The 25,804-nt window shown below is 30.4% G+C and overlaps 1 protein-coding gene across 1 annotated transcript; it reads right to left on the reverse strand.

The window, feature by feature from the left end:
- Window positions 1-18,510: 18,510 nt before the first annotated feature.
- Window positions 18,511-23,815, reverse strand: LOC114377928 (transcription activator GLK1-like). Its single transcript, XM_028336406.1, has 6 exons — window positions 22,912-23,815; window positions 22,196-22,336; window positions 21,446-21,748; window positions 20,095-20,151; window positions 19,753-19,857; window positions 18,511-19,028 (listed from the first exon to the last, which is right to left on the reverse strand). Exons 1-6 carry the CDS (start codon window positions 23,440-23,442, stop codon window positions 18,879-18,881), a joined length of 1,287 nt encoding a protein of 428 aa, XP_028192207.1. The 5' UTR covers window positions 23,443-23,815; the 3' UTR covers window positions 18,511-18,878.
- Between the last annotated feature and the right edge of the window lie 1,989 nt (window positions 23,816-25,804).

Below are 25,804 nucleotides of genomic sequence, written 5' to 3' on the forward strand. Positions count from 1 at the left end.
TGAATTCATCAAGAAGATAGATTCTTAATCCTCAACAGTTGCTATATTCACTCCCTTTCTTTTTGCTTATTCACTCCCCTTTTCAATTTGTTTTCCAAAAAATACACTCCCCTATTTACTTAGAAAAGGGAGTGAATAAAGAAAGAAGGAAAGTGCATATAACAAATACCTAATCCTCTCTTCATCCCGTCCATGTCCAACAAGTCTGATTGATACAACTAATTAGGCCCAAATCCTAAGTGTGTTCATATAGCACATACATGGCTCAAATTTCAAATATGCCTAATGTAGTTTAGAGAATTACTATTCTCACCCCAATTTTTGTTATTCCACTCCCATGTGCTTAAAAAAGTTTAATTCCCAAAATAGTATTTTAATGAAAATATGCTTATGTTGTATATTCACACAATAGAGTTGCATTTTGTTGCAGTGTAGGGGTGAAAAATACACAACAAAAATTTATTTTTGTTGTATACTTTATACAGAGAAATGTATTTATGTTGTGTATTTTATTTACATCCCCTCTTACACAATGGATATTTTTGTTTTGTTAATTTTTGTGAAATATTTGTATTTTATTCTAGACACAAGTTTTTTTAAGCAAATAAAATTAATGGTGGTGTAAATTATAATTTTAAATTTAATAATTAAATCAATTAAGATATAATTTATCCTGGAAGGGGCAGTATGCTTTTTGTCACTAAGTTTTGCCATCTTTATTGTTTTGTTTAGGTGACAAAGTATGTGTTTAGGGAGGCGCAGTAGCTGCGAGCTATATGCCTGTGGTATATGTACTTTTATCTTTGGCCTTATGGCAATTTGTATGTACTGCCCTTGTTAAAAAGGTTGCTTTGTACATCTTGTGCATACCTTTTCTTTATCAATAATATTATTTTCTTTGGTCTTTTAAAAAAATACAATTTATATTTTTTTAATGGTAATCAATATCATATATGCACCCTTTGGATTGGGAAAGATACTGATCCGATCTTATTGATTGAACTAAGAGATTAAGAAAATTTACACTTTGAATGCTTTGGACTTGTCACCTCCAACCCTATGAGAAAAGCTTGACTAAAACAATATAACTATCTTTTTTTTAATTGAAATTGAACTAATTTTGATAGAAGTTATCATTTATAAAAGTACTGAAAATAATTATTACACAAAATACCTTCGTTAATAGTAATCAATTAATTATGATACTATTATGTATCATAAAATTTGATTACAATTAAAAATGATAACTTATATTGTCATTAATTAAAATTTCAATTTAAAAGGTAATTTATATTACTATTATAAAGATAACATATGTCATCATTAAATAATTTATATCATAATTAATTTGATTACTATTAAAAATATATTAAAATAATTAACAAAATAAAAACATATTTCTTGTGTAAGAGGGTGGGGCAAAAAATACACAATGAAAATACATTTTCATCGTATGAAAGTATACAATGGAAACATATATTCATTGTTTATTTTTTTTCACTTTATCTTACATAATGAAAATATGATTTTGTTGTATAAAATTGTAATGAAAATTTATTTCCATTAAAAGAATACTTTGAGAATGAATTTTTTAAAGTACATGGGGTGGGAATAGAAATTAGGTGAGAATAGCAATTCCGTATAGTTCAGAGCCCATGCTATCACTACATCCTTTATCCATGGTTGTGGGCCTGGGCTGAGTCGGTTGTTGAGATTCAACATACACACCCGTGAGATTTTTTCAAAGTACATTGGGTGGGAATAGAAATAAAGGTGAGAATAGAAATTCTATATAGTTTAAAGCCCATGCTATCACTACATCCTTTATCCATGGTTGTGGGCCTAGGCTGAGTTGGTTGTTGAGATTCAACATGCACGTCCATGAAATGAAGAAATTATGCTGAGTGCAAGTGAGATATGGTGTCACCAATAAGAATTTATTAAATTACATTATTCTAACCTTTCATGATATTCATGTGAAATTTTCATTACCTTTGCTATCAGAAAACATGGGTTCTGCTTTTTAGTAGGACGTTTTCTAAACCATATTTTTTGCATCCACAATAATATGAAATCTTTCTTAAAAAATGTAAGTTTAATTTCAGTCGGACCAACAACATTTTAGTAATTCATTTTAAGATTTAGACATTATTTAAGTGAGTTCTATTTCACTTAACAAAGCCTTTTTATACTCACAACCAAAATTAAAATATTAATCAACATATTTAATAAATCTAATTATTACCAATTATGTTAAGTGTTACAATTTTATTTTTATGTACTATTAGTTGTAAAATATTTTACAATATCAACCCATTAAAAACCAATTAATTTTTTATGAAGTAAGAAAAATCATTATTACGATAAATTTTAAAGGAATTAGTGTCAAACTTAATGAACTTATCATGAGAATTTACGATTAGAAGACACCATAAAAAAGTTTTATGCTATTAATGCATAGTCTACATAGACTATTTACTCCAAATTTTATTTAGATTAAAATATTTAAATAAATAGAAATAACCTAAAATAATATCATCAATATTCAAACTTTTTTTAAAAAAACAACTTAACCAGTTAGAAATGACATACATATATACTACTTTAAATTCCCATTAGTTTGTCAACCTATTAGTATATTAATTCTACCGTAGTATTGAGGACGTTTCTCTTAAAATGAAATTAACTTCTTTACAAGTTAAAATTAATTTATGTATAAGTTAATTTATAAAAGTTTTCTTATATAACTTTTTTAAATATGATTTTTTTTTTACAAATTAACTAGTGTATAAATTAATTTAAACTTATGAAGAATCTGACTTCATTTTTTTCTTTTCTTAAAAATATTTCTGAATAGGTTTACTCAACCAAGTCCAAAACAAGCCTCACAAACATGCAACCCCTAACTGATCAAATAATATATTATTATAACTGATAAAATGAATACATGCAACCCTTCGTTCAATTTGGCATCTTGAATTTCTTCATCATTATCTTTTAACTGAAATGAGGAAAACGGAAAAAGCAGAAAGCCAGGGTTATGATCAAATCCGTCTTGCTTGTTGAATTCCTTGTTCTGATTTCTGAAAGACTGAAACCACAGGCCGGTGTTGGTTTCGAATTGTTCGTGATAGCCCTAGCAGTCCTGCGATTGGCATGATATATTTAGGCAAATTTCTTTTTCAAAAAGAATTATCCATGAGGCGTGGTCCCTTCTTTTACTATTTTGAATTTAATTATTAGATACTTTAGGAAACAAAGCATCTTTGATTTCAAGAAAATCGTTGATGAGCAAAATTTTGAGAAAATGACTAAAACACGATAAGATCCGTGGCATCATTTGCAACATCTCACATGCAACTTATTATATATTATATACAAGGTCTAGAGTGAACCAGCAAGTTGTGATATCATTTTTAATTGATAGATGAAAAAAAAGGGAAGAATCAAACTTTGGATTTGGGTCGAGGGGTCTAGATTAATTAGTTGAATAAAAGTATATATATAAGTTGTTATAAATTTTCTAACGCTGTTTTCAATTTTTACTGATAAAATAAAAACTTTGGATTTCACATTAATTTACCATGAAAAATGGAATCGATGGCTAGATTAGAAGCGTCAACTAACGTTATTGGATGAGGTGATGATTGGTGAGTGAGGAAGAAGATAGAAAATATGGATGACAAAACCAACATTCAAAAGAGTAGACTAGCCAGCTATAGGTTTTTGTTTTAAACAATATGCGATAGCCTCTAAATCTAATATGAAAGTGATATATATTACTATAAAATTTATTTATTTATTTACTTACGGTAGTATATTTGTTGTTAACAGTTGACTGACAAATGTTAATGGTTAATTTTTAGTAGGGAATTGAACCCAACCCACAATTTTTTTTTTCTTCCTTAACTACCTTATATCTCCATTCTTAAAATATGTAATAAGCAAATATTTTTATAGTGAAGATATTTCTATTAATGGTTGTAAACGTGTCTCTAAAATATAAAATAAGGAACTAGTTTTTAACGGTTGATGATTCCTTTGTAAACAATTGCAAAACTGTTTCTAAATAAGAGAGTTGTGGGGGCTAAGATATTTCTACTGGCTATTCTATCTTCTTTATTGAATGTTACACTGCAGTACACTATATATCACTTCAAGCTTAAGAGACGAGTTAATGAATTATATTTCTTAAATTATTCATAAAAAAGGAAATTACCCATATATAAAAGGTATCTAAACTTTGTCTCTAGTTAAGTTTTGTTCAATTTATTTAAAGAATAAAAAACAATAATATTTTTTTTGTATGAAAACAAACAAATATTCTCAATTGATCAGTCATATGCGTTGACCTACAATTAAGTGGGTGTTTGGATGGATGATGAATTTAACTCATCGTGATGTAGCAACAACCAAATAATTACTTCAGCGGTAAACTCTCCATAATTTGCACTCATCATAATTTTCTGCCACCAAATTAAACACACTATGAGTCTCAAGGGAAGAAGATCATGTGAGTCAATTGCATGCCTTCCTTTTAGTCAAGTTGCAGGCCTTCCTTTGCAGGACATGAATTTCCTGTGGTCACTCATTCACATAATCATAAATTAGTATTATCAAATGAGGTCTAGACAATTCAATTTTTGAATACATATTATTAAATAAATCTTCATTCAGTACGTAGTTTTTATTCACAAACTATGTAAATGCGCGCGCGCTCACATATATATATATATATATATATATATATATATATATATATATATATATATATATATATATATATTGTATTTAAGGAGTGTGATTCATATGGTAATACATGCAATAAGGATAGTTTAGACTCAATTTGTTACATAAAATCTTAAAGGAAAGATAATTAAACCTTTTTTTTATAAGTAAAAGAAAATTTATTAAAACGAGTACATATGCATGGGGGGTACTCAAATCCATATACATAAACTTGAGAATCTTGAGTGCATGTAGATACATGACAATGGATTCATACACCATTGTAAAAAAAAAAAAAAAACTTCCCAACCTTAGAGTACGATAAATTTTTAATGTAATTAAACTTTAAAATAAAAATTAATTTTATAGTCAATTCAAATAACTGAAACTTATATAAACGTTGGTATCTCAAAAACTCTAATTAGATTGATAGTAAAAAAATAAAAGTTGAACATAGGGAACTTTGGTTCCTGCCTTGTCATGGCTCCTCCCTAGCTACCTCATTTTCCAACTTTTCAAAACACCTGATTTTGGGCTCCTTCCAATTTCACCCGCTAGATTGATTTATTCTATAGTAATAATGTTGTACCTTTAGTTGTGTCTCTCTATTTAAGCTGAGGATGGAACTCCAAATTTTATTTAAAAAATAAAATTGTTCAATCACTTATGCAACGGTCGGATTTTGCGCTAATTCCAACCAACTGTACTCCACCTTTTCTATCATGTGGCTCCCTTTCATTGACTCTTTTTCGGGTAATACCAAAATTTTAACCCCTGCACCCTCGTGACTTGTTTGGTGATTTTGCAAATGAGGAATATACCATATTGTATTCTCGTATTATCATGCACATGATGTATGTCCACATATACACCACATGCCATGGAATGACACACGTCAACGCCTAGGGGTCCACAAGTGGCAATGAATGAATGATTTGATGGCTGTTTTAATTTTGTACTGGTTTTGAATATTGACTACGGATTAGGGGGGTCAATGGCCCACGACACCATATCCTGTCGATCGCCACCACTCTTCAAAATGCTTTCATATTATTTTCTGTATGTGTTTCAATCTCCCCATCTTGCTTCTCATGTCCACGTTTCTTTTCCTAACTTTATTTTGCTTCTCTCCTCAATTCTTTACACATGCATGTCAATCTTCATGAATCAAATATCAAGGTTATATTCAAGTTGTAGAATGTTGAATGACAAGTTTCTGAATTTTGTTTGCATAAGTGATATGATTGTCTTAATCATCATTTTTTAGGACAACTTACATTGAATATCAGATTAATTCAAATTGAGTTAATTAAATGAATCACGGTAAATAATAAATTAAACTATTCATTTTTTTCCCACAACTAAATTTTCAAGAACTGCATTTAAGCACAAGAGTATATTATAGCCTAACCAATTAATAAGAATATTTTGTTATAGATGGAAGAAAAATCTCATACAATTAATTATAATTAGATTGGATTAATATTAAGTTGGAGAAAAATAGTTTATGTTGAAAGCTTAAAAGTTAACTAAAAACTAAAAAGTTAACTTTTAGTTGAAAGTTAAAAGTTATTAAGGTAGCTTATTAAAATATTTGTTAAAATTAGTTTTAATTAACAAATTGACTATTAATGTAAAATTACATAGAAGGATATGTTTAATTTTTATGTTTTTTTATATTTTTCTTTTATATATGAAGCTCTTATGAGTGTTGTTTAAAAGTCAAATGTTTTGTTAAAAATATAAAATAATTCTTTTAAAAAAATTTATAAAATAAATTAATAGTGTAATAATTAAAAAATGTGCTATTAAAGGGGAAAATATTATAATATAAATAGTGTAATATTAAATGCAATAAATAGGAAACTTTATTAAATTATTATGCATAAAAATGAAAAAATAAATTATAAACTTAATTGCCACTTGAGTAATTTATTTGTTTTCGTTTTTACCTTTTCATTTTAAAAACCCTTTTGTCTATCTTGTTATTTTTATGTTATTATGCATTTATTTTATTAGCGAATCTCATAAAACACTTTTAATTCAATTAATTAACTTAAAATTTATTAGCTTTTCAATTCTTAATTTTTTTATAAATTAACAAAGAAATATTATTAAAAGCATTCCAACCTATGATCTGAAAAAAACATTCCAACCTTATATAGCAAGATATGCAAGGAGTGGAAACATAAAGCATGCATGTTACGGGGTTTTCACTATAGCACAGTCCCACCCAATTACATAACGAGTACATCAAACAGTACATAACAGTATCACACACAGAAAGGAGAACCCTCGCACACCGAATACATAACAGTAACATAATCATTGAAAAGTGCATCACCCCCCAAAAATTATCAGGAATAAAACAATAGGATTTAAGATCATGTGCCAGAGTTACTACATCATCTTCTCCTTTGATTGCCAATTATACAATTGAATCTAGAAATATCCCACATGCATATTAGGCCCTAACAAGCCATGTGATCGTCCACTGTTTGACAGATTAATTGGTTAAAAGAATATCAAACCTTTTCAATACTGCACGTTGCAATAAAACTTCCTGCACTAGGTCAATCCAAAAAGATAAGGATAATGGCAAATTGTCCTAATGGGGTTCTTTTTAAAAACTATTTCCCACAATGGGTCTGTTTTTAAACAATTTACACGATGGGTCTATTATTTTACGTAAGAGACATGTAAATCGCCAACGATACTGGCGAGAAACTCCGACGTACAACACGTGGCAGCAAAAACGCTACTGCCATTGGCGATTCCAGTGGTCTCGCCACTGTAAATGGCGATTTGACCAGCAATGGAGCCAGTCTCAGTGGCGATTTGCACAGCAGGCTAGACACACTTTTTTATGAAAATTGTTTACAAGGGAATGCAAAGCAAGGGCCTCTGTTCTGTGGCTAAAGTTTTCATGTTCTTCATTACGTGGCTCTTTTCTATTGGCTGCTTTTATACTCTTGTCACTCGTGAGTGTATCTTACGCAATACATATTTATTTATAATAATAAGAGTAAGGATAATAGCATCAAAATAAGTTATGCAGATTTTTCCTAAAAAACAATTGGAGTTTGACTTTATTCAACGTGAGTTTAATTATTATTAAAAGTTCTTGACTTAATTATAGTATCAGAAAACTTAATTTTTACACACCTATTTTATAACTAAACTTTAAGTGCAGTTTCCTTAAGTAATTTCAACGTTCTTTTTAATTAAAATTAAAATTTATTGTAATAACTAATATAATTTTTATCACGTGAATTATTAATATGAATTACAACTTTAATCATGCACATAATTTTTATCTTTTTTTTAATTAGGAGATAAAAAATTAGACACGATAATAGAAATTAATTTGGTGTTAATTTTTAATTAAAATTTCACTTTAATAACAAAATTACTAAAAAATAATGTAATTTTGATTAGATAAAAAGATAAAAAAACACAAACAATTTTGATTAAATTATTTGATTCTCTAATCAAAATTGTTTGTGTTTTTTTTATCTTTTTATCTAATCAAAATTACATTATTTTTTAGTAATTTTGTTATTAAAGTGAAATTTTAATTAAAAATTAACACCAAATTAATTTCTATTATCGTGCCTAATTTTTTATCTCCTAATTAAAAAAAAGATAAAAATTATGTGCATGATTAAAGTTGTAATTCATATTAATAATTCACGTGATAAAAATTATATTAGTTATTACAATAAATTTTAATTTTAATTAAAAAGAACGTTGAAATTACTTAAGGAAACTGCACTTAAAGTTTAGTTATAAAATAGGTGTGTAAAAATTTAAGTTTTCTGATACTATAATTAAGTCAAGAGCTTTTAATAATAATTAAACTCACGTTGAATAAAGTCAAACTCCAATTGTTTTTTAGAAAAAATCTGCATAACTTATTTTGATGCTATTATCCTTACTTTTATTATTATAAATAAATATGTATTGCGTACGATACACTCACGAGTGACAAGAGTATAAAAGCAATTGCCAATAGAAAAGGGCCACGTAATGAAGAACATGAAAACTTTAGCCACAGAACAGAGGCCCTTGCTTTGCATTCCCTTGTAAACAATTTTCATAAAAAAGTGTGCCTAGCCTGCTGTGCAAATCGCCACTGAGACTGGCTATATCCATTGCTGGTCAAATCGCCATTTACAGTGGCGAGACCACTGGAATCGCCAATGGCAGTAGCGTTTTTGCTGCCATGTGTTGTACGTCGGAGTTTCTCGCCAGTATCATTGGCGATTTACATGTCTCTTACGTAAAATAATAGACTCATCGTGTAAATTGTTTAAAAACAGACCCATTGTGGGAAATAGTTTTTAAAAAGAACCCCATTAGGGCAATTTGCCTAAGGATAATTGTCCAGCAGATACTCCAACCCATTTATAATGTTCCTAACAAAATGCAACTCCGGTGCTCGATCTGTGCTTATATCCAATCAACCTGTCGTTATTTTGAGTAAGATTAAAATCAATATTTTTTTACAAAATTTTGAATTATATTTGAAAATTGTAGATAAAAAAACATAATTAAAAAAGAAATTTTTATTAAAGTAATTAATCAGATTTTTAATAAAAATTATAATTATTAATAAAATTGATAAATATTTTATATAAGTGAAAAAAATATCCAATATACATATGACAATCACTGCCAAATGTATTCATAAATTATTTTGTTAACAAAGTTTATATCCTCATTCTTATATTTAGGATCTCATATTTGTTTAACATGATTCGGATCGATTCTTATTCCTACATCTTTTTAGAATAAATTTGATAAATTTGTAAACTTTTTCGTATCACTACAAGTTTTTAGGATAAGCTATACAAATTAAACTTGCAAACCTTCCCTCCAAGTGACCTCATTCTCTCACTTAGGGTGGTGACCTCCATCTTTGGACAATTCTTTTCATCTCAAAAACTTCTATATATGAACCTAGCATCCTAATCTTAAAAGAGAAAATAAATATCCAATTTACATATAATATCTTTAATTCTAAACAACATCCTAGAAATAAGATAATATCATTTTTAAATCTAAACAATATCTTAGAGATTTGAAATTACAAATTTAAATTATTTTCCAACACTCATATCCTCAATTAAAATTTTTAATTTCATCTTTAACTCTCAGCTTTTGGATGCTAGTCACAATTATTTCATGCTTGGTATAATCCCCGCAATTTGTTTCATGAGTATTAGATGGTCTCGACTTGCACCGCCTTTAGCAACTGCCATTGAAATGTGCCGCTCGACTTCCACATTGTCAATAAGACTTTCGACACAAGGATCCACACGATCCACCATCAGTTTCCTCAAGCTTCTTCAATATCCTTCTCTTCTTTGGTCACCAAGTTGCAAGATCATTTAGCTTTGATATCATTGTTGGGGGAAAATGACATATATATTTATTCATATTGATGAGAAAACACACCACAAAACAAAAGGCCACCACCATAAATAAAATAGGAAAGATATCAAATTTGTCGAATGTGATTCAGAGAGTCATCCCTATATCCACATAGTTTATTTTGTAAAGACAATTCAGGCCCTCAACATTTACGATCTCAAATTTGTTTAATACGGTTTGAGCTCTCATCCCTACATCCGCGACAAGTTTTTAGGACAAATTAGACAAACTTGCAAATTTTTATTCCACGTGACCTCCTTCTCTCATTTAGGGAGGTGACCTCCTCTTGAGGCTGAATAATTTTTCTCATCTCAAGAACTTTTATATATAGACATAACATCCTAACCTTAAAAGATGACACAAATCTCTAATATATAGATAATATCTTTAATTTTAAACAACATCCTAAAAATAAGATAATATTCTTTTTAATTCTAAATAATGTGTTAGAGATTTAAAGTTACAAATTTAAATTATTTTCCAACACACATCACGACAACTCCCACCACATGGTTTTAAATTGTGGTCGCGCAACCACAATTGCATGTGGTCACAATATGAAAGGTTTTTATGATTCACTACAAATATGTTGCTATAACGCCATTGTGGTTGGATCGATCAACCACATTTTCTATTAATTTATCGCAATGCCAAAGATCCTGACGAAACTGCAACTGTGATCGTTACCACTAGATAAAACCATGACTTCAAGCTAAATATATAAGATTTTAAGTAGTTTATACATTTTTAACTGGTTTTGCAAAAACTCATCCTCAGAATAATAGACTAAACTTATTCAAATAATTAATAAAAAAATAATAACAATAATGCTACTATTTTTATTCACTACTACAAAAGTGCTTTTTTAAGACGCGAGTTCTAAGACGGTTGTTAAAAACCGTCTTAGAGTACAGAGCGGTGACAATTTTGTAATAAAGGAGAAAACTTTTGTCTTTAACGTCGTACATTCTAAGGCAGTTATAGACGACCGTCTTAGAATGTCTTTCGGTGACAATCTTGTAATTATGAGGAAGTAAGACAACGACGATTTTTACGGAAGACCGCCTTTGTATATCATTTTCACTTTTTGTATACCCTAGCTAGCTGACGAAGAATTCTTACTTTCCTTCTTACCCCGTGCACCCTCTCGTCCGTTTTCGCAGTCTCTTCGAAACAAAAACCCCCAACATACATAGTGTCCCAACGCCAAGAAGAACTCAAATTTTGAACATTGTTATCGAGGGCACTTCTTTACAAAGTCACAGAGAAAGTATCTAGCAAACCAAACAGCACAGACAAAGTCATATCAAATTTTTGTGAGTGTTACTTGAAGGTATGTTCTCCTGCTTTTCTTCCATTTGATTACTTCTAATGTATACTTTTTTGCACGTTATTCTTTGTTCTGTATCGAACCGATACTCATTGCTGAAAGGAAAAGCTACCAATTGTGTTGAGGGTTTGGCCATTTGGGGGTTTTAATGTTTCGAAGTTTGAAAACAGAGGTGAAATAAGAGAGTGATTCGGTGTCCTTGAAGATTTGAGGAAGCGCAAGAAGACCGAGATTTTCAATGAGAGGAAGTGCTAGAAGATCGACTATGGCACCGATGGCGGTGGGTCTGACGACACCAAAGCGGATGAACTCCATCTTTGTCACTCGAAACCTTTGCGTGTTTGGTCCCGACTTGAATCCGTTCGCACCCTATATTGTCATCAGTCTATCCCTTCGTTAAACAATTCCCCAAACCTAACACGAATCTCCTTTTTACTCTTCGATTATCTTTCTCCCTCTCTCAAACGAAGACATTCTGAGGACACAATCTCATATTCCTTTGCTATTTTTTCAATTACTTTGGTTATACTCATGGTGTTCACCACCGTAATTAGTATAGTTTTTTTTTGTGAGTATAGTAATCATATCACTGATTTAATTATTTCTTTTGCATCCCCTACCTTTCCTTTTACTTATGCTTCATATAGAAATGCTTATCAATTATTATTTTCAGTTTTGTCTTGAAGGTCACTTGTATAGTCATCAAAATATAAGGCAAACGTGTTTGAATCAAGTTTGGGGATAGTTGGGAAGTGGTTTAACTCAGAGTATGCTATGAAAATAGGAAAGGATAAGTGGGATGTTAAGGTGAGGGGAGAGATGAGACTATTTACGATTTTAAGTGAAAGACAAATTTGAATTTTCACATGATTTGTTTGGTATATTTGAGATTGGACTGGTGCACGAAGAATATATGCTAAATGAGGAAGGCCACAACATAAACCCATTTGGACCTTCAAAGCCCACAAGCCCAAGCCACAAAACAAAACCCTACCACAGAACTTTATATTTCCAAGTTCCAACACAATGTCATGTAGGAGTAGTTGTTTGTCCATTTTTTTTGTTGGAATCAGTCCTGAAATGATGAATCATCAAAGCCATTGGTAGTGTTTTCATATCTCTGGTTGATTTCATTTAATAATGGTTTTTGGGTTTTGAATTTCTTGTCTGATTGCTCGGGTGTGCGTGTAGGTTCGTGCTGTTCTGGAGAGAGCTACAGGAGGAGTTGAGAAGGCTTTGCTTGGCGTTTGAGCAACATGTTTGGTTTTAACCGTTCTAAGCATCAGAATATTTGGGTCATGTAATGAATTAGTTGAATATTTTAATGTTTGTTGGATGTTTCTTAATTTACTAACTAATGGAAACAAAATTGGAACTCATTGAGCTGGAAGGAAATTGATTGGCTTAAGTATAGCTACTTTTTTCTTTGTTAAAATTGCTCTATTGCTTGCTATATTGATTTAGTTTTTTGCTTAGTTAAGAGTTGTTAGGTTATATAGTATTAATTAACATGTGCATCAATCATGAGAGGCATGGATACATAGCAAGGATGTCTATCTTTTTTTCCGACCTTTCTTATCCCCAGAGATATTTCATAAGTATAGAATAAGTAAATAATATGTCATATATTGGGAATACAGTGTGATGAGTTTTATAGCAAATTGAAATATCAATTATGTATTGTACAAATAGTTTTTCATATATCGGGGGTTTTACTTGTATTGTTACTATATATCATCATCATTTATATCATCCTCTCTGCTGTTAAGTTTTTACTTCTCTATAATTATCACATCATTATAAATTATCCTTGAAACCATATCTATTTATTCAGAAAGTAGAGAAATTAGAAAGCCGAAGCTTAGTTGAACAAGGTCAATGCTGCACTATATTTAATTTACCATAATTAACAATGTATAATTGCTAGCTTCTATGGACTTGTGTGGTTTGTTTTGTTTGGCCTTGGAGTTGTTCTCTCCGCACGCTTTTCTTAGTTTCTAATATTTTTTTAATCTCATTTTATTTTTCTTTTATGCTTTTCCTACTTGCGAATGTGTCAAGTTTGACGAGCAACGGTCTTCTGCATCTGGCTCTTCAATTTTGACATTGCAGATGTTCTTAAATGACATCTCAAATAGTGGCCTCAATTTAAGACACTGACCAAACAATAGATGATTGTTGGTTTTTCAAACACCCTTGAGTTTAAATGTTTTTCCTTACTACTTTGGTCCTTTTGACACCCTTGAGTTTAAATGTTTTTCCTTGGAGTAGGTGGCACGATACACACTGTTGCTTATGGAGATGATGTACTAAGGGTGTGTGTTGACACTGTATACGATGATGAAGCCATTGTCCCGTTACCCACTTCAGAGATTCAATATGTCAGGGACACCGTGAACTCATTCATTGGATGGTCCAGACATCTAGTGAAACCTTTATCTTATGTAAGTAATATAATAATCCCCCAGCCAAATTGTCATTTGAATACACACTTGTAATATTTGTTAAGTTGTTAATTAAATTTAATACTTATTTTCTTGTACCACTTAGGATTCAGACCTTAATGTGCGAAAGCCAGTTGAACATAGTAGTGATGCAAAGCTTGCAGGTGAATCCGATCCATTGGGAGAGTTGATGAAGATATTGTTTTATGTGTACCAGAATCCAGTGGAAGTGTCGTGGGAGGCGAGCCAATTTGGACTTTCTGATATTGGGGTGACAAGTGTTTAAACATAGCGATACTACAGTTGTGGACCATGTAAGTCATTTTCCTGCAACCTTAATGTTTGATTACCTAATAGCCATTATTTTTAAATGTAAAACATATAATCATGACTTGTCTTCCAAATAGATTTATGAATGAGTGCGGTAGAAGCAAAGCTGATCAGTCACTGTATGGTTTGCTGGAGTCTCAATCTATACAAAATGCTAAGGAAAGACGTCAACAATGCCAACAATACATTGAAACATGGATCAAGGAATCACAAAGGCAGTTGTATTTAGGAGCTTACTTGCATCAGTAAGTTCAATTGTTCTTCAAATTTAAGTCTTTTTTTGTTGTTGTACAATTATGTTATTATAATTGTCCAATTCAGGGCACATTGGCAACTATTTGTTCTCCACCCAAGGGAAAACACGATCGTTTGGTTTTGTTCTCTGAGGAAGAAGCCTAATATTAACATCAAAGGCGCAATTAACAGGTTCTATTCAAATATACAAATCATGGCATCAGTTGGTAATTGTTGTTACATATACAACAAAAATGGTTGTCATATATATGCTATTTTTTTAACTAGTGCAATGAAGACAATAACCAATTCTTTTGAAGGCATGTCTAATCAAGGTGCACCTCGGTGGGTTGAACCCAAGGTAATTAGTACCTGTTTGTAATGAACCGTTTGTACATCTTTAAGTGTTGAATGTTGAGTAACCATTAAAAATGTTATATGTAGAGTAATGTTCAAAGTGGAGGGTTTGAGTGCGGATATTATGTCATGCATTGGATGTGGTGCATCGTGACTGCTGGTTTGAAGGATGACTGACACAAGGTAAACATAATGCATGGAGTTACGATTGTAACTTTGGTTAATATCTCTTAAGTTACTAATAATTTTATCTAATGTTAATTTTGTAGTGGTTTTCTGATGGATCACCGTTAGACGTGGAGGCCATCACAACAGTTCGGTAGAAATGAGCAACTTACTTTTTAACTTTTAGGAAAAAACAATTACTAAATTTGATTTGTATTATGTACAACTACATTTTTCCTGTGGTTTCATCAAAGAATTAGAACAATTATGGCTGCAACTTTGTATGTTGGATACATTAGAGGATCATTAATTCAAAAAAGGGTATTCAATTTGCATGGACTTATGTAGGATGCATGTCATTTGATGCTATTGTTCAGATTTCATTCCTAGTATCGTGTAATTAGGATACATTTGATTAGATATGATCTTCGTACTTCCTGGTTTTGTGTTTGGTGCATCAACTTCAGCTTACCAGGTTCATGTGTCTCTTTCTCAATTTGTCAATTTCTCTTGTGCATCAACTTGACAAGGATTGTGTTTTGACTGAGCAAGCTCTACCTGCTGATCTTGTTAAAAGGTAATCCTTATCTTACAAGTTAAAAAAATGCTCCTAAGGCAAAAAAAAAAGTGTCTATGATTCCTATATTTTTAGTCAATGTTTGTCTTACTTCTTGCATTTTAAAATTGATGAATTCAATTTTTCATTTTTACTAAAAAAAGTTGTCAATTTTGTCCCATTTGCCACATCAATGTGCTCACTATGCTGATGCTGGGGAGGTAGCAGCACACTCATAGGGTAAATACCATAATTTCTGGATGGTGCTCTTGGTCACTTGTTACATAAGTAATTGAAATGCATGTAAGAATTCATAGTGATAAAAATCTGATTCTGTATAAACATTTAGATTTAAAATGTATACCAGGAATCTTGATCCCATTTATTTACTTGTAAGATGCATTTTATTTGTATGTTTGTAAGGATACATTTCCACTTTGTTTCTGCAATACTGTATAATCTATTTCTATAATTAATGGTCCAATATTTTTACACTTGTCATATGTACATAAATGATTATATAAATATTGAAAATCATGATGATGTTTTTGGTTGGCATAATGTGCGTCTTATTTAATTTATAGGTACCAGAGACCAACGTAAAAAAAAATGCATCAAAAAATAAAAAAAAGTAGACATACAAAGACGGTTCTCATAAACATCGTAAAATAACAACATAATGTAGACATACAAAGACGGTTTCCATAACCGTCGTAAAATGGCAACACATACAAAGGCGTTTCTCGCAAAACGTCTTAGTATGTTGCAATCTTGATGCCATCGACGACGATTCCCTACAACTGTCGTAAAATTATGTTCATACAAAGACGGTCATAAAAACCGTCTTAAAATATAAATTATGGGTGTTAAAATCTAAGACGATTCTCTTATAACCGTCGTAAATAATCTGTAGACTTTAAAATGGTTATTTATGAAACGTCGTAATTTTTACCACATACTAAGACGGTTATTTTGAACCGTCGTAGTATTCAAAACCTACAACGACGTTTCTTATAACAGTCATAAATTATCTGATATATTTTACGACGTTGATTTTAACGACGGTTGAAAACCGTCATGACTTGAACATAATAGCCGACTTAAAATCTAATTTTTCTAGTAGTGATTGTTATTATGTTTTAAATTTGTAATATAAATATTTTGAGATTATATATTCTTCATATGTTTTTAAACAAGTTTTTAAGTTAGGTCAATTTTAAAAAAGACTAACTCAAGTCTTTAAAAAGTATATCATGTGAATAGTTCAAACTCATGTTAAATTTGAGAAATATACTAAGCCTATATAAAGTATAAATTTGCATGTGATCAAGAGGTTTAATTCTTAGGTTTGTGTATATTAGAAAATATTCTTTAAGAGAAATTAATTTTTTAAATAAATTTTAATGGATCAAGAAATTATTTTGATGACAAATACCAGAAAATTTTATGTTTTGAAAATTGGACTAAACATGTTAGTTAGAAACAAAATCCGGTCAAGTGATTGGTTCAAATAAAACACATAATCGACTTTAATCGACTTGAAGAAAAAAATGGTCAAAGAACCAAAAAATGAGTCAAAAAACGAGAAAATCGATCAATAACCAGTTTATAGCATGTTAATGAGAAATGTTAATATAATGTCATTTCTTTTTTTTTCTTAAAAAATAAAATTAACTTAAAATATTTTTCATTTTCTTTTTTATTTTAAAAGTAAACCTATTACTATTAATAAATGTGGATGTGTAAAGTTGAAATTTAGATATAAGTATTATGATATATTTCCAACTATTAGTATTATAATATATTTGATTTAAACTCTGAATTGTACTTTACATGTTAAGAACCTATAAGACTATGTTTCATTTAGTTTTTAGTATTATAAAGTTAAGATATTGTGTTTTTAATATTATTTTATATGTATATTATTTAATTATTGTTTTATTAATACTAGTTTGATCTCAGTTCGACCATAGTGATTGAACTATTAAATCTTGAATTAACGTCTTAATCGATTCATTTACATGTCTACTTCTATTCATTAAATTGGAATATACTATGATATCCTTAAAAGTGATATATAATCTCTTAATTAGTTTATTTCTCTCAAAGAATAAAAAATACTAATTTTAATTTTTCTATTTTAAAATTATATATGTTTGTTTTTCTCTATAATTTCACAATTATTTATTTAATTTATATTTTTAGATATGTTAAAATTTATTTAATATATCTTAAGCTTCTGTATAATTTTAAACATTTGAAAAATATTTTATTTAAATTTAAAATACTCTTAGAACACAATGAATAATTGGTAGTATATAATTATACATTTATCAATGCAACTTAAAACTCTAAAACAAACTGATATATTTGCATTTTTCTTTTCTTTTCATACAACCTTACGCTGCCCGTCTATCGTTTTACTGTAATAAGTTCAAAAAGATATTTTTATTTCATCATATTTTCTTTACACTATTTTTCTCACCTCATATTATTATCAAATATATGAAATATAAATATTAATACACAATTTTTTTTATTAGTCAATCTTAATTGTTAGTTTTTGTTAAAATATTAGTGGAGGATTCAAACTCAGTATCTTTTTCTTCCTTCTTCCTTCAACCCCCTTAGTTTTAAATCACAAATCAACTTTATAATTTCCAAAATATTAATATGTAGTTGTTTTGAGTATAATTGGGTTTTGATCTCTTAAACAACATTTTAATTAGTTCAATCTTTGTATTTACAAAAAAAATAGTTCAATCTTTTGCAAATGAAAAAAAAACTAAACGTAGTGATTTCTCATTGATAACACGGGCAAGATGTGAAAGGAAATGTTAGAATATTAATGTAAAAGTCTAGAGTGAGTACTTTTTTTTTTCTTTAATTGTTTTTGAAAGGGGTCTATAGAGTGAGTACTTAAATAGAAGTTTACCTGAAAAGGAGATATTTGATTAAAGTCCTTTATTAGGATTTCCTCAGCTTATACAGCTATTACAAAATAACTGCCTTTACAACCGTACATATACAAAATGGCTATAATGACCACTACTTGAAACCATTTGACTCATGTATTATAGCACATGAAAATTAGAAATGTCTTAAAAGTCTTTTCTTCTTTAAATTCCTTTTGCTGTTAAAAGCAAATGAAGAAATATATGAATCACTGACACTGTAGCTTAGATGCAACATATACGCAATGCAACATCTAATGGATGAGAAGTCGTCGAATTAGGGTTAAGTGGCCTTCAAAGGACACCACATGAAAGGGAAGAACCTCTTCCATGAAGGGTTGGTTTCAAGCACTAGAGGGTGGAATGTTTGGAATTCCTTGTTTTTGTAATTCACTCATCACACTATCAAGAGCTGGAGCCTTAAGTCCAATAGGTAGCGGCAGCCAAGGCTTTGATAAAACATCTCCAATAGCTGCATCTATGCACTCCTTTGACTGTAAAATGAAAATAAATAAAATATAAAAACTAATTAATTAATTAATGATGTTATTCTACTCTTCACACGTAAAACAACAACCATATGATCATTTGACACTCCTAAGAATGTACACACTAATACACACCACGTTAGAAGAAATGTGATAAGAAGAAAAAGGAAAAAAATAATGTAACAAAAACAAGGAAGAAAGGGATAATAACGAAGAATTTAATAATTGAAACGTGTGAACATATTTAAATTGTATATGCATTTGTCTATCCTACCACTTTATACAAGCGTCTCAATTTAACATTTACCAAAGAAAATGAAACATGAAGCCATGGGAACCGACACAAAACTTTCTATTTATAGACAGAGACGAACAATGATATATGTGATTTTGGAAAAAGTAATGGAGTACTGAGATATACACTCAATATCATGATTCATCATGAAAGGTTACAATTAAAGTGGGGTGTTATCTAATGGCCTTCATAATATAACCTAGTACATCAAGTGTCCTTATTCAAAAGAAATTTTATTAGAACCTAATACAATATTCAATACATATGTACACATGCAAGCATGTTTTTTTTTATCAGTAGTAGGATTTGAAGACAAGTATCAAGAGCTTTTTGTAATAATATTTTATTCAATTAACTGAGTTAGATTATTTGGTAAACATCTTTGTGTTTGTGTGAGAAAATTAAAATAAAGACTAGATGACAAAAAAAAATTACCGGATGAAAGTCCAAGAGGGAACTGGGACCAAGGACGCCAATGCCGTGATCTGCTTTGTACATGGCATGGGGTGGGATGCCGGGGACAGGGGGGCTTCCAAATCTCTGTATGATATTTGCATTTTCACTAAGTTGAGTGAGCCAAAATTATACAACTATATAGTTTGTGTTTGTGGTTGCAAGTAAATATGACAATAGTTTAAACTATATGGTTTGTTTTTGTGGTTGTGAGTAAATATGATAATGATTTTATACGGTTAATGTTTGTAAAAGGATCCAAGATTCAAAGGTGAAGACAATTTGCATGGCTCCAAAATAGTAAGGCTTGTAATGAGTTGTTACCGTTGGTGTCAGAGGTTGTGGAAAACAAGCTGTTCCTGGGATTAGTGCGTTAGGAGCCTGTTTCAAAGAAGTAATATATTCATGACATGTTAAACAAATAACAAACAGTCAATTATAATTAGATTTAATTTTGGTTTATCGCCAAAAAAAGTTACTATATATCGTGTAATTATGTATGGTTTAATTAATAAAAATGGAATAATTTTTATAATGATCATTTGATGATAAATTTAACTTTTGATTTATGATATGATAAACTAGAAGCTTATTACAATGTTATAAACTCAAACCAGCTTTTAATCAGTACGTGCTTTCTTTTCTGTCTCTAGTTTTTTCAATAAAATATTCTAAAAATAAAATAAAAAACATACTTTTTAATAACGTGTTATTTTTTTTAAAATTAGAGAGATGTGAAATGAAAAAAGAATACAAACAGATAACTATTTCAATCTGAATAGGACTCAAAGCAATTGTTAAATTTTTAGATGTAATAAATATTTTGTTCATTAATAGCTTAAAAATCAAACTTGAAAACAAACGTTAACAGAATGTTTAAATATATTTTAGTTTCTATAAAATAAGCAAGAGAATTTTTGTCCTTTTTTTTATCTCTCTAAAATTTGAAAAAACTATTTTTAATCCTATATGGGTGGCAGTTAAAAAAACTTCTTTGATTTTCATCCTTTCAAAATTTAAAATCACTATTTTTATCTCTAACATCCATTTTAAGGTAAATAAATAATACTATTTTTTCAAAAAAATAGAAGTATAACATATTGATTGATATGGAACTATAGACATTAGTGAGTATCACTTGCAATGGTCATCTGACTTTCTGTTAACCATACGAGTGACACCAAACAATAAAGATAAAAAAACAAAAAGTTTTATATTTGAGGGATAGAAATTAAAGAAAATTTTAAGAAAACCAAAATCAAATTTCACTAATTTTATAGAGACCAAAGTATTTTTAAGCTTTAACAAAATTGTTTTTTTTCTTATTAAAGAAATGGCAAGGAGACCTAACACAAGTGGTTTCAATTTTATGGTATGTTGAAAAGACAAGGAAAAGAAAAGATGGATAATATATATATATATATATATATATATATATATATATATATATATATATATATGTTTGGTTAAAAAAGAAAAAGAAAGAAAAAATGATTTTTAAAAATAAAATATATGATTGGAAATGAACCTTATTAAAGATACTCATCCAATTTATATGATCAATATTAATCTTAATCTGGTATAAGATTGATAAATATTTCGCATGAATAATTTGATTATCCAAAATTGAAGAAAATCAAAGGTTTGATTGATTGGTTAAGTTTAGAGAGCTAACCAGTTGTTGCCAAAATGAAGGGTCTTGTGGTGGTACAGCTGGTGGCGATAGCGGCCATAAGAGTGGTGGTGAATTTGAAAGATGCTTAGGCCACATGTGCACCAAGGACATAGAAGGGTGCCCCCATACATGTAGAGGTCTAAAATGGTGCATTGGGGTGGTCATTGGTGGGAAACCCATGATTGGTGCTAACCATGGATTCCCCTCTCTCTTCCCTCCACCAGCATACAATTGCCTCCTTTGACTCCAGCTTGCTGCTTCAGCTTCACGTGCTAGCAAATGTTTCCTATGAGATCTATATTTCTGCATTCAAACATAAAACAACATATTTAGCATCCTCCCTTAAAAAAATGCTTCTTTGGAATTATTTATGATTAATTCAAATTAATCTAAGTATCTTAATATTATTACCCGTCGAACCAAAAGACACATAAAATCCAAGCAAACTTAATTACCTTTGACACTTTTGGCCACTACATGCATATATGATATATGAAGTTCAAATTTAAATTCAACTTTTCTCCATATAAAGATGTAATAATTAAGCACTACAGTTGATGTGACTGAATCAAATTGAGTACAAGTTTGGAATCAACAATAAGCTTAATTGGAGCTTGACTATAATGCTTTAATAATATTGCTTTTTGCTTAGAAAAATAACAATAAGCTTAATTTTAGCTTGAAACTTATTCACACAAAGGTTAAAAAAAAGTGAACAAAAGGGAAGAATTAACAAGTTGGAGAACGTACTTGAAGGTGACTAGCAATGTTATGGCGAGTTAGACAATCAATTCCCATAATCTCCAAAATCCTTGAAGGCACCGCCTTATCCACTCCTAGCTGTTCCACAGCTTGCACGAATCGCCTGTGCAATTCTGGGGTCCAATCCACCTACACACACAACCCAGAAAAAGAAGCATAAATACGTACTCACATAAAATACTATACCCCATGACTATACTTCAGATCAAGTTATTTTTATTTGACAAAACTTAGATGCAAGTTATTTTTAGTACTTTCATTATTTTTTTTTAATTTGAATTGAAGTTTTATTTTAATAATAATCTATGTATAAAAATTTGCATCAAGATTCAGTGCAGATTATCCAGATAAAATACTAATTCTGATGGGAAAATAATTTCAAAAGCACCTTATAGAATTAAATCTAAGTTTCTTTCTTTTGCTAATTAACACTAGTACTACTATTCTTCTGCTATTTTTTTTTTCTTTCAATTTCTCTCTCTCTACAGCCTAGGGTACCCGTGAGTGTTCTTTTGACACCAAGGAACCTTGTCAAGACTCATAATTGAGACAGTGACAGAACCTTAAGAGTTAGCTCAGTGGCACATGACTCATGTCTCATGACATGAACCATTGCTAGCTTCACTGAAACTAATTCCCTAATTAGGAAAGAGAAAAGAAAAAAAAAAACACTTACAAGTTCAAAATACAAACTATCTAGCTACCTTGACTTTTCTCTTCCCTTGAGCATTATTACTACTATTATTATTCTTCGATTGAGCGGATGAAGATTTTCTTCCTTTTCCACCATCCTTTGGTGCTGGATTCACCACCACGGATTCATCTCTCTTGCTCACAATCTCTTCTCCTCGGATTGACCCCAAGTCTTGACCCGAAGAATTGCAAGAAGCTTTATCTTCTTCCTCTTCTTTTTTTGGACCAGTGTTGATCATGACATTCTGATCATTCTCAACTTTGCTGTTATCTGCCGATGAGTTCATCTCCGACGATTCCTCGCCGGTGTTGACGTCGACGGAGAACTCATGGAACATCTCCAGGTCCGGCAAGACATCTCCGTTGATGTCGATGCCGACGAAGAGGTCGTCGAAGTTGATGCTCTCCAACAAGTTCCCTTCAGAAAGGTCACCAAAGTCAACATCACCGGTTGTTGTTGTTGTTGCCATTGAGAAATTACCCTCCATCTCTCCTTGGTTCTTTTCATCTTTAATGCTCCTCAAAGGTGACACCGCAAGCATCAATCCCAAATTAACACTCTATGTTACTCTAAATTGGAAACTCCAATGATATGTTATGCAAAAACTATACCAACCCTTTTCCTTCTATGGCAGTGCTTCCTATATAGTATTATAGCTCACGTACGTGCATGAAATTAAACTATAATTTACAAAAGATGAGGCAATGATGTATAAAAGAAGGGGTTATGGAAATTTGGCTTTGAAGGAGAGAACTAACGTGTGCTAGCTCATATAATGGGGTGTGTGTTCAATGGAATGGTTTATTATGTGAAGTGCCCTTTTTGGAAGTGCTGTGAAGAAGGAAGAAAGATTGGATCTGAACCACAACTTTGTTTTGGTCAAGTTTTAAAAGAGGTTTTGTTTTTATGCTTTTCGTCTGGGAGTGTGCGTGTGCTACTTGCACTGTTGGTACTCTGCATCCATTATATTATTATAGTACGTTGCATTATTCTGGTTTGTGGATGCCCTTTTTTTGAACCTTGAAAATAAAAAGGTTGTTTAAATTTTCTTTAATTATATATTTCAAAAATTCACAAGTGCTCATGTGAGCTTTTTGTCATTATATGCACACTCATATTCTAAAATGAAGAGAGAAAGAAATATATAGGTGTCATAAGCTCATCAAGTGTGTCTGATCTTCACAGTGTTGCACAGTGAGTGAAAATGATGTGTGCTGTGTTATTGTTTGCCGGTGCCAAAATTGACCGCTGTATTTTTCGCACTTATAGTTATAGATATAATAACAGCTATGTATATATGTATATATCTTGCTTCCATGATAATCACATAATTGGAAAGCTCAAGTTGGAGAAACTGATGATGATGATGATTATGCCGTTTCTTAAACTTATCAGCTAGACACGTTTCACACTTTCACTTATACACATATATGTACGTGGTACCATATTTATTTGTTCTCAATTCTCGTATCAAACTCTGATTTTTTTCTGATGGGTTTGCTAGCCACGATAGTTAATCTTTTCTTTTCTTTAATTAACCAAGCAACATTTGTTCCGTACGATATTGAAATAATTAGGATTTGTTTTAGCAACAACAAATTACACAGAATATGTCAATAATTAGTACACTGAATGATTCTTTTTTTACGTGGTGAATTTTCTTATCAGTACGACTTATTCTAGGATAAATTTGTATGTTTGAAAAATTATTGCATGTGCTTCAATAATTAGCTAGTTTAAGTGAAGTTTTTTTTTTTTTTTTTGTAATAAATTGATGTAGATATTTAAAGTTGAATATCAGTTTGATTGGAGAAAATATATATAAATTATAAAAATGAAAAATACAAACCGTACATACTGATTTTGTCATAGAAGAGCCACATTGCTCAGCTTACACTTGACCACAATAGCCCATCTTACACTTGACATGACAAAGTTGTCTCCTTTTAACTCCGAAGCTTAGTCGCTTTCCTTTCATTTAATATATCAAAGGTTAAGTTAGGCCCCACGTAAAAAATTCATTATAGAGTTTTTTTTTATACAATTTCTATTTCTGTATAGATATAATTTTCTAAAATTCGATCAGTTTTTATTTTAAGAAAAAACAAACAAACATCGTTTACATCAATGCTCCATCCACTCGCAATCATTGCTCAAGTGATAAGTAACATTAAGGATTTTTAAAAAGGACAACTTAATAAAATTAATCTCACTCAAGAGAGTGTAGAAAAACCTTATCCTGTAACATATTTTCCAATTAATTCTCTTATTTTATCTCTTCGCACAGAGCTCCGTCACTTATTTTTCTGTTAGTTGCTTGTATTTTTCCTTACTTTCTCTCACCCATTTCTTATAGCTAGCATTCATTATTCAGTATCTTTCTCTTTTTGGTTTGAATTCTGCCTTATTGGTATCTTAATTATTTTGTTTGTATTTTCTCTCATATTCTCCCTAACTATTTTTCCAGCAACATTGGCAACGATAAGTTTTATCGCTGGGATGAATATAATTTTTCTCATGAAACTAGTCTTGTCGATAAAAGAAAAATTTTATCTCAACATTTTTATCTTTTTCAACGATTCAATTGTTACTGGAAAAAAGCCACTGTAAATACGATTTTTTCTTGTAGTATATAAAAAAAGACATCAAGCTTGAATAGCCTCAAGTTTAGGGGCAAACCGTATTCTTTGAATTATAGAGCCAAAGAATGTGCTCTGGAAGCGTGATTCAAAAGATTTATGATTAGGACTGCTTCTTTGTCGAGTCTATCACCAATCTCAAATCAATGTTCCTTTGTTATAATTAATTAGAGGTTACTATTAGGCACGTTGTGGTGTAACTCTATTAATAATACACATGCATTTCACATTCTATCAATAATACATTTTCTAATTCTCTGAGTT

Source organism: Glycine soja, chromosome 12 (genome assembly GCF_004193775.1).
Source record: "Glycine soja cultivar W05 chromosome 12, ASM419377v2, whole genome shotgun sequence".
Classification (NCBI taxonomy): Eukaryota; Viridiplantae; Streptophyta; class Magnoliopsida; order Fabales; family Fabaceae; genus Glycine; species Glycine soja.